Raw genomic sequence first — 17,468 nt, 5'->3', positions numbered from 1 at the left:
GGGAGGGAGAGAAACAGAGATAAGGGAAGAATAAAGGGGAGACACAGAAGCCCCACAGGCAGAGAAAGAGGATGGAGACAGGGAGAGGGCGAAAGGAAGGGCAGATGTGCAGAGACAGAAGGGACGACAGACGGAAATAGACAGAGAGAGGCAGCAAAAGCAACCAAGAATGACAGGAGCAGAGAGGAGGAGGGAAAGAGGGAGAGAGAGAGAGAGAGACAGAGAGAGAAGGGAGGGAGGGAGAGAGGGAGCGAGAGAGCACGCACAGAGCGAGGAGGAGGCGCAGGAGAGAAGAGGGAGGGAGGCCAGCGAGGGACAGGACAGGGCGGAGAGGCGGAGGGGAGCTAGGGAAAGCCGGGGAGGAGCGAGACTGGCCGAGGGAGGAGGGCGGGCGAGGCGGGAGCGCCGGCCGCCGCCGCCTCCCGGCCTCTTTTGTCCCTTCCCTCCTCTGCGTCAGGCTCCCCTGGCCCGGCCTCCCCCTCCCGCTCCCTCCTCCGCCCCGCTCCTCCTCCCTGGGGCTGGATGGAATTTTTTCCCCTGGACCGGGGCCAGCTCCGGGGCAGGGGGGAAGCCAGGCCGGACTGGGCTGGGTGGTGGGGAGGGGCCGAGGCGGGGGGCCTCCTGGGGAGGGGGCTGGTCCGACGGCCGCGCCGCCGGCGGGGTCCGGGGAGGGGGAGCCCCGGGCCGCAGAGCCGGGGAGGAGGCGCCGGCCGGAGGGAGTCGGGGAGAAGGGAAGGAGGATGGCGGGGACGGCGGGAGGAAGGGGAGAGGCCGCCGTGCGGCGAAGGCGGGGAGAGGATGGAGAGCGCTCGGCGGCGGTGGGGCCCGGCCTGCGGGCCCGGGGCGGCGGAGGAGACCCCTTCCCTGCGACGCGGGAGCCGCGGGAGCCGTGAGTCTGCGGAAAGGGAGGTTGGGGGGCTGGGGCCCGGACTCCTGGGTCCCTGAGGGAGGAGCACCCGGGGGCCTAGATTTCTGGGTTCTTGGAGGAGGAGTTAGGGGGGGTGGCTGGGAGCCCAGACTCCTGAATCCTTGAAGGAGGGGGCTGGGACCTGGATCCCGGGGTCCAGAAGCTGGGGAAGGTTGGAGACACCTCCTGGATTCAAGAGGGAGGACAGAGATGGGGGCTGGGGCTGGTAGGATCGTGGCTGGAGGAGACTAGGGGCGAGCTGCCCGAACCCTCGGAGGAGGTGGAGGAAGACTGGCTTTGGAGGGCCTGCGGCAGCGGAAGGGTTAACGTCTGGCTGGAGGGGAGGGGGAGGGGCAGGGATGGGGCTGCGGGGCTTTGAGGGGTCAAGGGTGAGCCGTGCCAGTGGGAGGGGGCCAAGGAGGAGGGGGAGGTTGTCTGGGCTGCCAGACAGGCCAGGGTCAGCGGCGGGGGCAGGGGATGTCTGGAGGAGGAGAGGCCCAGCATCCATGCTCCCTCGGGGACCCGGGATTCCAGGTCCCAGCCTCCTCCTCCCTCAGACCTGGGAGTACACCACCCAGTCCCCCACCCATTCCAAAATCCGAGCCCCCAGCCCCCTTTTTTCCAGAATCCAGGAGTCTCAGCCCCCAGTCTGTTCTCTCAGATCAGGGAATCCACACTCCAGCCCCTAACCCCTTAAAAACCCCAGAGTTCAGAACCTCAGCCCCTCTTCCCAAGGAGCGCGGCCCCCAACCCTCTGTTCCTCTAGAACCCAAGCGTCCAGGCTCTGGCATCTTTCTCCCTTGGAAGCCTGCAGTTCTGGGGATCCCCAGGCCCCTCCTCCTCCGGAACCCAGGAGTCCCCACCTCCTCTTTAGCCCCAGCTGGAGTCCAGCCCTACAGGGGTTAAGGGGGCGGGACCAGCTGGTTGCCATGGTGCCAGACTGTTTGGGTCTGCTCTCTGACCCTTGGGGGCTCTCCAGGGTCCGCAGAGAGGGGGAGGGGGACCTAGGCCTGGGGGAAGTCCAGAGCCTACCCCTTCCCCAAAGCCGGCCTATGGGCCCAGGGAGTTCGCCTTTCCACCAACGCCTTGTTCAGTGACCTTGAACAAGTCCTGACCCGTCTCTCTCCGCCTCAGTTTCCCCAAGGAGACACTGGTTGGTGGGTGGGGGAGACGCTTAGGTCCCGGGAATCTTTGAGATTCTCGGCTTCCCCTCTCCCCTCACCCTCCTCCTCAGGCCCCAGGCAGCCCCGGGGCATGCTGGGAACCCAGGCCTGGGCTCCGGGCCAGGTTGGTGTGGGGGGGCGGTGGGGGCGGGGGCAGCCTCCTCCCTTCCCCTTCCTCCCCACCTTGGCCTGACTCTCGCCCCCGCCTGAGGGTCTGGGAGGTTGGGAAGGAGGGAAGGGGGAAGAGAGCTGGGACCGTAGACCGTAGACCCGTCTCCGGCCCCCGCCTCCCCCTTTCCTTCTCCGCCCCTTTCCCGCCTCTCCTCCCCCTCCTCAGCAGGTCGCTACCCCAGCCCTGGGCCCCTTCTCAAACCACCCCCACCCCACCCCCAGCTCCAGACCTGGCTCGAGCTGCGAGGGGGAGGGAGAGAGGGAAGGAGAAAAGAGAGAGAGAGAAGGGAGGGAGACCCAAAGAGAGAAGGGGGAGGGGAGGAAAGAGAGAGACCTAAGAGGGAGGGAAGGAGAGAGAGAGGGAGAGAAAGGGAGACAGAGACTGAGAGAGAGCAGGAGACGGAGGTGAGGGATGGAGAGAGGGAAGGGGCGGAGGGAGAGGAAGTGAGGAAAGACATCCGAAAAAAGGGGGTGGAGAAGGGTGAGAAAGAGAGGAGAGAGACACAGAGAGGGCCAGAGAGAATGAGAGAGACAAAGAGGGGGAAGGGGGAGAAAGAGAGGATGAGAGACAGAAGGTAGAGGAAAAGAAGGAGAAAGAGGGGGAGAGAGGGAAGAAAACAGGAGCAGGGAGAGGAGAGAGGTGATGGGGAGAGAGAGAAGCCAGCACAGAGCCAGGGAGGGATGTCCTGATGCGGGAGGAGGCTGGGAACCAGGGAATGTGGAAAGAAAGAGGGAGAGAGAGATAAAGGCAGGGCCAGAGAGACCTGGACTGCGAGAAAGGAACGGGAAGGTGCGCCTGAAGCAGGGGCAGCGAGAACCAGACAGTCCAGGAGGAGGGGCTGGGCACGGGAGAGACCCCAGCTGGAGGGGCTCTGAGCCCAGGGGTGGGGAGGGTGGGTGCTGGGTCCCGGGGTCCAGAAGCTGGACAAGGCTAGGGACACCTCCTTGATTCAAGACGGAGGACAGAGATGGGGGCTGGGCAGACTTTGGGAGCCTCTTCCCCTCTCTGAGGCTCAGCGCCCTCACCTGCCAAATGGGAATGCTGAGGGCACCTCGCTCTCTGGACTGGGAGGTGTTAGGGAGAGGACTGGAGCTCAGGGCCTGGTATGGGGGTCAGCGCTGAGGGATTGTGGCTGTCACAGTTGTAAATGACCCAAAGAAGGGAGGAGAGAGGAAAGAAAGCACCTAGGGAGGCTTTGATGGTTGGCTAGCTCCTGGCCTCCTTAGCCCTGGGCATGGAGTCTCTGCAGACTGACAGGAAGGTAGGTAGGAAGCAGGTGTGCTCAAAGGGCCAAATTCCAAGACAGTTGAGTTTCCCTCCCAGCCGGCACCCAGGAAGCCAGGTTTTCTATCAGGCCATGCCTTCCCCAGGAGGCCTGCCTGGCCTGAGGGAGGAGGGGCTGGGGGCGGGGACTCCTGGGTCTCTGGGGAGAAGGGGGATTTGGATCTGGACTCATGAGTCTGAGGGAGGAAGGGGCTGAGTCCTTGGATTCCAGGAACATTTGCGGAGAAAAGGGCCAGGGGCCTGGATTCCTGGGTCTCTGGTGAGGAAGGGCCTAGACTTCTGGGTTCTTTAGGGAGGAGGGGGATGAGGGCCTGGACTCCTGGGTTCCTTGGGGAGGAGGGGCCGGGGGCCCGGACTCCTGGGTCCTGGCACCCACCCGTAGAACCGACCTTGCGGGGCCTTCGCCGCACACAAGCTCGTGTCTGTGGGTCCGTGTCGGGGGCTCACCATCGCGGCTGGGGCCTCCCCGGCCCTCCCCCCCATCCCTGGTCCTCCTGGTCCCTGTCTGTCTGTCTGTCGGGTCTGTCCACCTGCCGCGCCCCCCGGGCTGAGGTAGGAGGTTGTATAGTTGAGGAGGACACCCAAGGAGATCACTATACGGCCTCCTAGCTTTCCCCAGGCTGCGCCCTGCACGGGACGGGGCCCGGCGGGGACCCCCAGCCCCACTCGGGGACCCTTAGCCCCACTGGGATGCCCCAGGGACCCTGGGAGGAGGAGCTGGGCTCTTTTCTATCCTTGTCCCTGCATCCCCTCCTTCCCCTGAAGTCTGTTTTACTTCCCTGTCTGTCTCTCCATCTCTGCTGTGTCTCTGTGGCTTCTGTGTCTCTTTCACAGTGGATCCTCTGACTCCCTCTTGTTCTGGCTTTCTAGGTCTCTGCCCCTCCGATATCTCTCTGTGTCTCTATTTCTGTCGTTTTTGGTCTTTCTGTCTCTGGCTCTCAGAATAGAATGTCTCTGTGCCCATCTCCATCTCTGACCCCCACCCCAGGGCCTACCGGGCCACCGCACACCATGTTGCCAGTCTCTAGGTCCCTGAGACCCTTTAACCTGTGAGGACATCCAGGGTCACAGGTGAGGTTCTTGGGAGCCTGGCGTCTGGCACAACCACACACCTGGGGAATTGCTGGCCTGACCTCTGACCCCTGACTCCTCATACCCTTCCTCCAGAGCATGACATTTGACCACCAACTGAAACCTGACCTCTGACCCCAGACCACTGGCCCTCCCCCCGCCCTGTGGTGACTTCATAAAGGTTACTAGCTTCTCCCCTGGCCTTGAGACCCACACGATGGCCCTGCTGGCCCTGGCCAGTGCCGTCCCGTCTGCCCTGCTGGCCCTAGCTGTCTTCAGGGTGCCCGCCTGGGCCTGTCTCCTCTGCTTCACAACCTACTCTGAGCGCCTCCGCATCTGCCAGATGTTTGTTGGGATGCGGAGCCCCAAGCTCGAAGAGTGTGAGGAGGCCTTCACGGCCGCCTTCCAGGGCCTCTCTGACACCGAAATCAGTGAGGAGACCATCCACACTTCATCAGTGTCCTGGGAAGGTGCAGAGGGAGGGCCGGAGAGGCCCAGAGGGTCAGGCTCAGGGACAGACAGAGAGAAATAGTCAGAGGAGAAAGGCTCAAAGACCATGAGAACAACAGAGACTTAGGGACAGAGAGACACAGACAGGGGAAGACAGCAGGGCAAAGACTCAGAGAGGGCAGGATGGAGAGTCAGAGAGGGGAAGATGGAGACTCAGAGTGAGGGGAGGATGGAGACTCAGAGAGAGGGGAAGATGGAGACTCAGAGTGAGGGGAGGATGGCGACTCAGAGAGGGGAGGATGGAGACTCAGAGGGGAAGATGGACACTCGGGAGGATGGAGAGTCAGGAGGATGGAGACTCAGAGAGAGGGGAGGATGGATATTCAGAGAGGGGAGGATGGAGAGTCAGACAGGAGAGGATAGAGACTGGAGAGGGAACAGAGACCCAGAGAGGGGAGGATGGACACTCAGGGGAGGATGGAGAGTCAGGAGGTTGGAGACTCATAGAGAGGGGAGGGTGGAGAGTCAGGAGGTTGGAGACTCATAGAGAGGGGAGGGTGGAGAGTCAGGAGAGGATGGAGACTGGAGAGGGAACAGAGACCCAGAGAGGGGAGGATGGAGACTCAGAGAGGGGAGGATGGTGACTCAGAGGGGGGAAGATGGAGACTCAGAGGGGGGAAGATGGAGACTCAAAGAGGATGGAAACCCAGAGAGGGGAGGATAGAGATGAGGCAGAGACTAGGGGAAGCAGGATAGAGACTGGTCGGGGGCAGAGACTCAGGGAGGATGGAGACTCACAGGGAGGTGAGGATAGAGACTTGGGAGGGACTCAGGAAAAATAGTGACTGTGGGGCTGAGAGTCAGAGAGGGGAGGGTACAGACTTGAGAGGGCAGAGACTGAGAGACAGAATGTTCCTATTAGGGACATGGTGTTGCGGGGAGCTGCCTCCCCCAGCCCCTGCTCCCTCCCTCACTGCCAGACTATGATGAGAGAAGCCACCTGCATGACACCTTCACCCAGATGACCCACGCCCTGCAGGAGCTGGCTGCTGCCCAGGGTGAGTGTGTGGGGAGGGGGAGATGGGAGATGTGGACTTGGAGCCCCCAAGAGATGGGTATGTGGGAGGGCCCGGGGCAGAGGAAGGAGGCCCCTAAAGTTGGGCAGTGATTTGGGAGGTGAAAGCTGGGAAGCCATTGAGCTCAGCTGCTTGTCCAAACGAAGGTCAAAGGCAGCTCTAAGAGCCAGGGGCTGAAGCTGGTGAGGGGGAAGGGACACTGCAGAAATTGCCTAGAGCTGGAAGTCCAGATGGGGTCGGGTAGGCATAGGTTCTGCCATGGCTGCATGGCTCACACTCTACTGGCTATGAAGTTCTGGGTGGGTCACTGCCCCTCTCCTGACCTCAACTTACCCATCTGTAAAGTGGGACAATCTTCTTGCCTCCTAGGATGGCCACGGAGCTCAGTGCAGGTGTTGGGGCTGCCTGATGAGCCTGATCTTAGGGAAGGCAACTTCCTCTAGGATAGAACACACACACACACACACACACTCGCACACAGACACACTCAGAGACACACACTCACACACAGATTCCTTATAAAGTGAATCCACATTTTTGAGGTGTGAGGCAATTAGAGGGCAGGAAAACAGGAACAGCAGAGTGGATCGCTCAGGTGACAGCAGTGAAGAGAGACGAGGTGTGACTGTCCTGGTGAGACAGGCACATGTGACAGCCTTGAGGTGTGTGGCCATGTGAAGAGACCTCAGGGCTGGGGGCCACGCGTGGCCGATGGGCAGCATGGGCAGTAATCATGCCTGGTCACCATGGCCATAATCCCCATGAGGTGCCATGGGGCACCTGGAACTGTGGAGGCTCGGAGTTGCAGGAGTTACAGAGCCCTGCGCTGTAGAATAAACCGGCTTCCTCTTAGGTCCAGGAGCTCAGGGCTTATTCCCACACCCACAGTCGCTCCTTTTGCTTCCTGTTTTGCCCTCCAAGTGTCTTGTCAACGATCCCAGAAGAGAGAAGGTTCCCATCCACCCAGGGGGCATCCAGGGCCAGCCTGGAGAAGGCCTCAGCTGTGGTTCCCCCACTCTCCACCCTAAAGGGAAACCTGAGGCCCTAAAGCTCTCCATGGTGGGGGGGTGTGCAGGATTCCAAGAAATGCCCTTTCTCCCCCACGTAGGCGGCCTTGTCACAGAAGCTTTTGAAAAGATCAGGAACCTTTGGATCTGGGAGTGGAAGCCTTCTGTGGGGCCGCATGTGGGACAAACTTGGAGGGGAGAGAGAAGGGGCTGGGTGAGGGTCCAGGCCAGAGCGGAGGCCCGAGTGGGGGCTGGGGCTGTGAAGGTGGAGAAGAAGGGCCAGGGCCAGAGAGTTCAGTCTGCTGGGCTGTTTCGGGAAGCGTAGAGAACAGCATCGGAGACAGGTCCTGCCCCGTGCCTGTTGGGCGGTGGGTCATCACTGAAAGAAGGAGCCTGAGAGAAAGAGCCAGGGGCAGATGATGAGCTGGGTTGGAATGTAGTGACTCTGAGGGGTCCCGGCGACGTTTAGGAGGCAGCTAAATACCCAGGTACAGAGTTCAGCAGAAAAGTCAGAGAGTTTTGAGTCTCTTTCCTCAGGGCACTGGGGAGCCGCAGCAGGAGTGTGAGCAGCGAAAAAGTAGGGGCAGCTCTGGGTGTAGAAAGAACCCTCTGGGGTCGTGTCAAAGATGGACCAGAGGGAGAGTCTGGAGGCCGGGAGAAGCTGGTGCAATACGTTCAATGATATTTACTGAATGTGCCGGGAACAACCCTGGGAACACAGCTGTGACCAAAACTGCGAACCACCTGCCCTGGGGTTGCTTATATTGGGGTGGAGTCTGGGGAGACAGGCAATAAACATAATCGATAAAATATCTTAGTATCTCAGCATGTCAGTTGGTGATCCCTGCTGTGGAGGAAAACAGAGAAGGGGAAGAGAAAGGGGTGATAGTTTTTTTTGTTTTTTTTGTTTTTTGTTTTTTTTTTTTGAGATAGGGTCTCACTTTGTCAGCCAAGCTGGAGTGCAGTGGCGTGATTATAGCTCACTACAGCTTCAAACTCCTGGGCTCAAGCGATCTTCCTGCCTCAGCCTCCCAGGTAGCTGGGACTATAGGTGTGCGCCACCATCTTTGGCTAATTTTTTAAATAGTTTGTAACGATGGTGTCTTGCTATGTTGCATGGGTTGGTCTTGAACTCCTGGGCTCAAATGATCTTCCCACCTCAGCCTCCCAAAGTGCTGGGATTACAGGCATGAACTACCGTGCCTGGCTAGGTGATAATTTTAAATAGGTTGGTCAGGGCAGGTGGAAATGACAGGGTCCAGTTGAGCAAAGACCTGAACAAGGTGACAGCGACAGCGACAGCCATGCAGATAATCTGAGGAAAGAGATTTTCAGGCCACAGGGAATAGCCAGTGCAAGACCCTGGGGCCCGTGGGGCTGGAGTGAAAGTGAAATCAGAGAGATAGCAAGGGGCCACCTCCTGTAGATCCTCATAGACAGGGGGTTCTCAAGCCCCAGCATACATCAGAATCCCCTGGGAGCTTATTTAAAATGCAGATTTCCGGGCTTCACCGCCTCTCACCAGAAGGTCCAAGGTAGGGCCCAGAAATGGACGTTTCTGTCAAGATCCCAGGGAATGCTGCTGCTGCTGCTCCGGGAACACTTTGAGAATCACTGTTGTAGGCCCTTGGAATGACTTTTGTTTTTCGCTCTTGAAATGGGGGAGCTATTGGAGGACTTTACACAGAGAGACAGGATCTGACCTGGGATTTGACAAAATCTCTCTGGCTGCTGTATGGGGCCTGGACAAAGGCAGGAAAACTATCAGTGAGAAGCCGGCCCGTAGTGGCTTGGACCAGTCACAGTGGTCCGGGGGGCCCAGATGAGGTCTGAGCAGAGTGAGGTGGGCATAAGGATTTGACCGTGTGCCAGGCCTGCCCACGCATGTGAAAGGCTGTGTTTGCCATACACAGAGTCATTCATATTAAGTATCTTCCTAAAGGATATCCTCTACCGGCCCTGTGAGGCTGGGTTTTATAGCCCCGCTTATCAGATGGGAACGCTGGGGCTCTTCTGGACAAGAACAGTAGGCCCAGGATATATTTGGAGATAGACTGGACCAGATGTAGGTGGGTGAGGGCAACGGGAAGAATCAAGAATGACTTTTGCATCTCCTCCAGAGGGAGCAGCAGAGAGATGGAGGAGGTGACGCAGGCTGACTGCCTCTTGGTGATCCCAGGTGATCTCATTTGTACATATGTATATATAAACCATGGAGTAGATGACCTGGTACAGACTGGTTGCAGTATTAGGTGTGGAGATTACATATGCAGCAATTAGGTGTGGAGGCTCTGGAGCCTGACCACCAGGGTCAAATGTAGCCATGTGACTTTGGACCACTTCTGTAATCTCCCCATGCCTCCGTTTCCCCATCTCAAACTTGGAGATGGCAATCCTAAGTTTGCCAGCCTTCTCTAACACTCACTACATGCCAGGAGCCATTCTACACACTTAGCGACACCATCTCATACAATCATTAAACGATGCCATGAAAGAGTGGGGTTGAGGATGCTTTCATGGTCATATGGCGTCTCATCCTCCCGCTAATCCTGTGATACAGACACTGCTATCATCCTCATTTGATGAATGAGGAAACTGAGGATCAGGAAGGTGAAATCACTTGGCCAAGGTCGCATGGGGAGGAGGGCTTGTGACTGATACTCAGATCTGAGACAGGTGTGCTCAAGATGGAAGCACCAGGACTCAGACCCAGATGATCTGAACCAGCGTCAGAGCTCCTGACGATATGCAACTCCTCTAGGGGAGACTTTACAACACCTACCCATGCCGCTTTATTGTCTGCTTGCTATAACCCAGGCTGCTTGGTCTGTTGGGAATATTTCACCCCACTTATACTCCCCCGGTGGGTTATAAGCCCCCCCCCCCCACCATGGCTTACTTGGTATATCCCACGCTCACCCTACCCATGAGTCATTTGATTTGGCCATAGAAATTCTTTGGATGACTCCTCCAACATCCCGGCCTCTCATTTGTGCACCCTAGTCTGACCACATGCTCCCGATCATCCTGCCATCTTGAGACCACACTCCTGCTCTGTGGCCAAGGAGAGACCACTAGGTCCTCATTTGGAACCCACTTCTCGGCATCAGTGCTTCCTCTCTCCAAATGTATATCCAATGATCATCGTTTCAGCCACTGTCTTGCCAGTATCCTCAGTTCCCTCCCTTTTTGTATGGCTTTAATCACAGAGGACACTTTCCCCTGTCCCTGCAATGGCTTAAGCCCGTAGGAAGTTTATTTCTCCTATATAAAGTAAGTCTTGAGGTAGGCACTTAAGGCTAGTATGGCACCTCCATTTCTTGGGGATCCAAGCTCCTTCAAGACTTAGTATCCCAGGGAGTAGCCCTTGTCCTCATGGTCCTGTGTGGCTGCTAGAGCTCCAACCATCAAAACAAATTTTCAGGCAGCGGGATGGATGAGGGAAACAATAAGATGGCACCACCTTCTCTGTCTTTGTTTTTTTAGAGACAGAGTCTTGCTCTATTGCCCAGGCTGGGTGGAGGGTAGTGGTGCAATCATAGCTCACTACAGCCTCGAACTCCTGGGCTCAACCATCCTCCCACTTCAGCTTCGTGAGTAGCTAAGACTACAGGCACGCCATCACACCCGGCTGATTTAGAAAAATGTGTTTAGAGATGGTGTCTTGATATGTTGCCCAGGCTTGTCTCGAACTCCTGGCCTCAAGTGATCCTGTCACCTCAGCCTCCCGAGTAGCTGTGATTCCAGGTGTGGGTACCACCTCCCTTTTAAGGCCACCTCCTGTGACTCACATAACACATCCATTTACATCCTATGGCTACAACTTGGTCACATGACCACAACTGCAAGGAAGGCTGCGAGATGAAGCCTTTTATCTGTGTTCTGTGGATATAGATTATAGATATATAGGTATTTGGAGGCAGTGGACAATTCCTGTGTATTGGTTCGCTAGGACCACTGTAACAAAGTACTGTGACTGGGTGACTCGAACAACAGAAGTTTCTGCCTTCCAGAAGTCTGAGATCAAGGTTTTGGTGTCAGCAGGGTTAGTTTTTTCTCATGCCTCTCTCTTTGGCTTGTAGATGCTTTCTTCATATGTCCCTGTGTGCAACTCTGTGCCCTAATTTCCTCTTCTCATAAGGACACCAATCATACTGCATTACGGCCCACCCTAATGACCTCATTTTAACTTAATCACCTCTTTAAAAACCAAGTACAGTCACATTCTGAGGTACTGGGAGTTAGGACTTCAACATACGAATTTGGTTGCGGTGGGGGGCAGGCACGATTTAGCCCATAAAACCCTGCCACATTTCTGACTTCCACAAACCACCACGAGATCAAGTCAGCTGTCTATTCTTATTCCACTGGAACAAGCCACAAACCCATAGTTTGGAGGCCATTGCAGTGGTCAAAACACAAGGCCAGGCGTGGTGGCCCACACCTGTAATCCCAGCACTTTGGGAGGCCGTGGCAGGCGGATCACCTGAGGTGAGGAGTTTGAGACCAGCCTGGCCAACATGGTGAAACCCCATCTCTACTAAAAATACAAAAATTAGCCGGGCATGGTGGTGGGTGCCTGTAATCCTAGCTACTGGGGAGGCTGAGGCAGGGGAATCGCTTGAACCTGGGAGGTGGAAGTTGCAGTGAGCCAAGATCACACCACTGTACCCCAGCCTGGGCAACAGAGCGAGACTCTATCTCAAAGCAAAACAAAAACACCTACAAAGACAAGGAACATAAAAGAGTAAAAGATGGGTAAATATAGAAGCGAATAGAGGCTGAGGACTACCGAGAAGTGGCTGGTGTGTGCCCCATTTCAAGGAAGTGACTGCTACACATCTCCAGTTAATCGCTCCTTATGGAAATGTGATCTCTGTGTTACAGCTCTTCCAACTTCGTAAAAAAGAGATGCCAAACATTTTATGTGACATTCCAAATTTTATATGTTGGCAACTGGTTCATTTTCTTTTAAACACTTTCCAGGCCAAATATAACACATCCCAGGGATGGATTTGGGTCACAGGCCACCAGTTGGGGTCTCCAGTTCAAGTTGGATCCTGGAATTCATTGTACAAATACTTACTGAGCACTTCTAAGACTGAGGGCCCTCCAGGATTCAGAGGACACAGCGCCACAGAAGAATATGTTTATTTACTTATGAGACAGACATAAATGGTCATCATCTATATATAAATATATGTAATTGCAGACGGATGGGAGCTAGGAATGAAATGATTGCGATGAGAGACCAAAACAGGGAACTTGGTTAGATTTGTGGTGTGGAAGGATGATTAGAAGGAAAAATGTGCTAAAAACAAGCCAGCATGTGCAAAGGCCCTGAGGTGCTAGGGAATGTGGTTGTTTTCATATTAAAGAAAATGAGGCCAGGCACGGTGGCTCATGCCTGTAACCCCAGCACTTTGGGAGGCTGAGGTGGGTGGATCACTTGAGGTCAGGAGTTCGAGACCAGCCTGGTCAACATGGCGAAACCCCGTGTCTACTAAAAACACAAAAATTAGCCAGGTGTGGTGGTGCACACCTGCAGTCCCTGCTACTCGGGAGGCTAGGGCAGGAGAATCACTTGAACCCAGGAGGCAGAGGTTGCGGTGAGCTGAGATCGCACCATTGCACTCCAGCCTGGGTGACAGTGAGACGCTGTCTCAATAAAATAAAATAAAGGAAATGAAAGGTGGGCAGTAGGGATGGGACAGGGAGGGAGGGGGAACTAGGCCAAACCATGTAAGACCTAATAGGCCTTGGTGAGGAATTTGATCTTTATCCTCCCCTTCTCCCCCCAACAAGCTACATGCAGGTGATGTCCAGGAGGGCTTCCATCCTGGAGAGATTCAGGAGGCAGAAGAAAGGAGACTTAGGGACTTGTTAGCCTTCAACTACAGAGGCCAGGAGATGAGAAGAGGAGCAGAGAATATGATAATCAGAGAGGGGTGAAGAGGGGCCAGGGAAGGGCAGATACCATGACAGCACGTCCTGTGAGCTAGGGCCAGCCTAGCCCTAGCCAGGCTAGATCAGAATGCAGGACCAAGGACCAAGCCCTAGGGGGAAGGGCTTTACTACACAGGCCGTCCTCCCCTCCACTCTCCAGGATCCTTTGAGGTTGCCTTCCCTGATGCTGCGGAGAAAATGAAGAAGGTCATTACACAGCTTAAAGAAGGTAAAATACACTCCATCTCTCCTTCCCCTGACACACACACGCAATTAGAAAACCCCACTTTTGGCCGGGGACGGTGGCTGACGCCTGTAATCCCAGCACTTTGGAAGGCTGAGGCGGGCAGATCACTTGAGGTCAGGAGTTCAAAACCAGTCTGACCAACATGGTGATACCCATATCTACTGAAGATACTAAAATTAGCTGGGCATGGTAACGCATGCCTGTAATCTCATCTACTCAGGAGGCTGAGGCAGGAAAATTGCTTGAACCCTGGAGGCGGGGTTGCAGTGACCGGAGATCCTGCCACTGCACTCCAGCCTGGGTGACAGAGCAAGACTCCATCTCAAAACAAAACCCACTTCTGAGACCCCCATCCACTCCCCTTAAAATCCCCTGGCCCCATCTCTGAGCCTCAGACCTTGAGGAACGACTCTTTCCCCGCGTGGACCATTTTTGATCGGGCCCCGCCCCTTCGATGAAAGGTTTCTTCTCCAACTGAGCCCCTTTCAGGGACTACTTCTAGCCTGGCCACTTCTCTAACTGGGCCACCACCTTAGCCCCGGTCTCCTGCAAGGATGTCTCAGGATCTAGCCCCGCCTCGGTGGAATACAACTGCATTGCCCATCCCCATCAGGGCCTACAGCAAACCAGTGTGTTTCCCTCTAAACCCCAACTAGAAGGCTGGCAGCAGGCCTGGGCCTGACCTCCTAGTGGAATGCTCAGGCTCGGCCCCGCCCCAAGGTGGAACCCAGCCGGCTTGACCCCGCCCCCAGGTTATGACGAAAGCTTGGCCCCGCCCCCTCGGAGCAATGCGTCGGGCCTTGTAACATCAGGTAGGGGAGCATCAGGCAGGGTTCTTCCTACGACTTTAAGGTAGTGATGTTTCCTTTTCCTCTACAGCCCAGGCTTGCATCCCTCCCTGCGGTAAGGACTTCATTTAAAATTTGGAATTGCGGGGTAAGGGAGGCGGTCGTGGCCGAAACCTACGACATCAAGTGGGGGAAATCGGGTGGGCTTCAAATCCTTAGGAGGCCAGTAAGAGCCCTGGAGAAAAGGAAGTAAACCAGGTATTGCGCTCAATCCTCAGGAGGTGGGTGTGAGAGCCGAAGCAAACCAATAGGAATCCTAGAGGGCGGAGAGGAGTGAGAGTCGGCCTAGGACAGCAGGGAGGGCGGGGCCAAGATGCCACCTGGCCGATGGACCCCGGGAAGCTGCATGGATCTCAAACGGGCCAAGGGCCCCGGGCTTGGGAGGGCAGGTGGCGCCTAGACCCAGCGTTCCCGCTCCACAGGTCTCCAGGAGTTCGCCCGGCGTTTCCTCTGCAGCGGGTGCTACTCCAGGGTCTGCGACCTCCCGCTGGACTGCCCAGGTGAGGGGGCGGGGCCTCGGGGTGCAGGAGACCAACCTGAGAAACGGGACCAGAGCACCGAGGGGCATGAGCTGGTGGCGAGGCCAGACGTGGGCGGGGCCCAGCGAGTGAACCCTGCTCCGTCTCCAGTTAAGGATGTGACAGTGACTCGGGGCGACCAGGCTATGTTTTCTTGCATCGTGAACTTCCAGCTGCCAGAGGAGGAGATCACCTATTCCTGGAAGTTCGCAGGAGGAGGTGTGAGTCGGGGCGGGGCCGGCGCGAAGGGTTTAGACGGGCGAGTTAGCCTTCACTAGAGGTTGGGGAGTCAGCTTGCGGGGACGGGACTCCGGGAAGCTCCGTCCAGACACAAGCATCAGCAAGAGGAGGGTCGCGGGATTTAGGGGAGAGCTCGAAGATCAGAATGCAGGACCAAGGACCTGGGGCGATGGCTCACTCCTGTAATCCCAGCGCTTTTGGAGACCAAGGCGGGAGGATGGCTTGAGCCCAGGAGTTTGAGACCGGCCTCGGCAACATACTAAGACCCCTCGTCTACCAAAAAATTTTAAAAATAGCCGGGCGTGATGGTGCACGCCTATAGTCCCAGCCACTGGGGAGGCTGAGCGGGAAGACTGCCTAAGTCCAGGAGTTCGAGGCTGCAGTGAGCTATGATCGCGCCACTGCACTGCAGCCTGGGCGCCAGAACGAGACCCTCTCTGGAAGAAAAAAAAAAAAATCACATACATAAATAAAAGCAGATTCTAGGGGTAGGTTATGCGTAAGGGTTTAAGGAGTGAGGGGAAGGGGTGCGTGTAGGGCAGGGGAGCGAGAAGGCTCGGGGGCGGCCTCAAGGCTCAGGGCCAGGACTCCAGGAGGCGTGGTCTGGCTCGGGGGCGGGGCTTGTAGGTTACTCAGTGGCAAGCCGGAGTTGAGGAGTTTAAGCCCGCGTGTCCCGCAGCTCCGGACTCAGGACTTGTCCTATTTCCGAGATATGCCGCGGGCCGAAGGATACCTGGCGCGGATCCGGCCGGCGCAGCTCACGCACCGCGGGACGTTCTCCTGCGTGATCAAGCAAGATCAGCGCCCCCTGGCCCGGCTCTACTACTTTCTTAACGGTGGGGCGGGGCGTGGCGGCGCGAGTTAGCGGGGCGGGGAGAGGGGTGGGGCGCGTGCCTGGCTGACGTGCGCGCCCCCGCAGTGACGGGCCCGCCCCCGCGGGCGGAGACAGAGTTGCAGGCCTCGTTCCGGGAAGTGCTGCGCTGGGGGCCGCGGGACGCCGAGCTGATCGAGCCCTGGAGGCCCAGCCTGGGCGAGCTGCTGGCCAGGCCCGAGGCTCTGACGCCCAGCAACCTGTTCCTGCTTGCAGCCCTCGGGGCCCTCGCATCAGCGAGTGCGACAGTGTTGGCGTGGTGAGTCCTCCGGACCCCGGAGCCCCAGCATCTAGCTCCCCGCTGTCTCAGATCCCACCGAGAAGTCTGGGTTCCCAGCAACCTCCAACCCAGGAGGTCAGGCTTTCAATCCCTGCTCTCTCAGACCCATGAGTCCAGGTCCCAGCCCCCTCCTCCCTTAGATCTAAGAGTCCAGGCCCCCAGCCCCTCCTCCCTCAGACCCTCCTTCAGACCCAGGAGTCCAAGTCCCCAGTCCCCTCCTCCCGCAGATCCAAGAGTCCAGGCCCCCAGCCCCTCCTCCTGCAGACCCAGGAGTCCGGGGCCTCAGCCCCTCCTCCCTCAGATCCAAGAGTCTAGGCCCCCAGATTCCTCCTCCCTGAGACCCAGAAGCCCAGGCCCCAGCCCCTGCTCCTTCAGACACAAGAGTCCAGGCCGCCAGCCCTTCCTCCCTCAGTTCCAGGAGTCCAGGCCCCCAGTCCTTCTACCCGCAGACCCAGAAATCCATGCCGCTAGCCCCTCATCCCTCAGACCCAGGGGTCCAGGACCCCAGCCCCTTCCTCCCTCAGACCCAGATTTCCATCCAGGCCCCGGGCCCCTCCTCCCTCAGACCCAGGAGTCCAGATCCCCAGTCCTTCCACCCGCAGACCCAGAAATCCAAGCCCCCAGCCCCTCCTCCCTAAGACCCAGGAGTCCAGGCCCCCAGTCCCCTCCTCCCTCAGACCCAGGTTTCCATCCAGGCCCCCAGCCCCACCTCCCTCAGACCCAGGAGTCCAGGACCCCAGCCCTCTCCTTCCTCAGACCCAGGTTTCCATCCAGGCCCCTGGCCCCTCCTCCCTCAGACCCCGGAGTTCAGGTCCCCAGCCCCTCCTCCCTCAGATCCAAGAGTCCAGACCCCCAAGTTTCTCTTCCTTCAGACCCAGAAGCCCAGGCTCCAGCCCCTCCTCCCTCAGACCCAAGAGTCCAGGCCCCCTGCCCCCTCCTCCCTCAGACCTAGGAGTCTGGGCTCCCATCCCCTCCTCCCTCAGAACCAGGAGTCCCCCTGTCCACCTTTTCGACCCTGGTGTCCAGGCCTCTGGGACCTAGGTTTCTAGTCACCAACCCCTCCTGTAACACACATACCTCTTTGTTTCCCCAGGATGTTCTTTCGATGGTACTGCAGTGGCAACTAACAAAGGTATCTCTTTCCTCCTTCCGTATCCTATTTCCATCCTGAAAATAAAGAATATATTTCAACTCTAGATTGTTTTGTCTCTGAAGGTGGTCACTACTAACTCAGGTAGGAGGAGGTGCAGCAAGCCCACACGTGCCCAGATGAATATGGCCCGCATAATGACAGTGATAGGCAGAGCTATCCCAGTGCAAGTTAGGTGGGAACCCAGATACCCCCCTCAGGTTACTGGCTGTCTCCTTGACATTTCCACCTGCAGAAG

General features: G+C 57.3%; 1 protein-coding gene across 6 annotated transcripts; it reads left to right on the top strand.

The window, feature by feature from the left end:
* Positions 1–209: 209 nt before the first annotated feature.
* Positions 210–17,276, top strand: SPACA6 (sperm acrosome associated 6). Of its 6 annotated transcripts, none has more exons than XM_055237472.2 (9): positions 232–889; positions 6,028–6,105; positions 13,237–13,305; positions 14,203–14,226; positions 14,594–14,671; positions 14,801–14,910; positions 15,609–15,765; positions 15,849–16,059; positions 17,174–17,276. In XM_055237472.2, the coding sequence occupies exons 1-9, from the start codon at positions 523–525 to the stop codon at positions 17,205–17,207; spliced, it is 1,128 nt and encodes a 375-aa protein (XP_055093447.1). In that variant the 5' UTR covers positions 232–522; the 3' UTR covers positions 17,208–17,276. The 6 variants fall into 6 exon arrangements, with proteins under 6 accessions (XP_055093449.1, XP_063471729.1, XP_055093445.1 ...); XM_055237475.1 differs by lacking the exon at positions 232–889 and adding an exon at positions 4,618–5,028; XM_055237470.2 differs by having other exon boundaries at positions 224–889; positions 14,594–14,910.
* The last annotated feature ends 192 nt before the right edge of the window (positions 17,277–17,468 follow it).

This window comes from Symphalangus syndactylus, chromosome 13 (genome assembly GCF_028878055.3).
Source record: "Symphalangus syndactylus isolate Jambi chromosome 13, NHGRI_mSymSyn1-v2.1_pri, whole genome shotgun sequence".
NCBI lineage: Eukaryota > Metazoa > Chordata > Mammalia > Primates > Hylobatidae > Symphalangus > Symphalangus syndactylus.
Note: the sequence above shows the minus strand (reverse complement) of the source record. Positions and strands in the feature narration are given on the sequence as shown.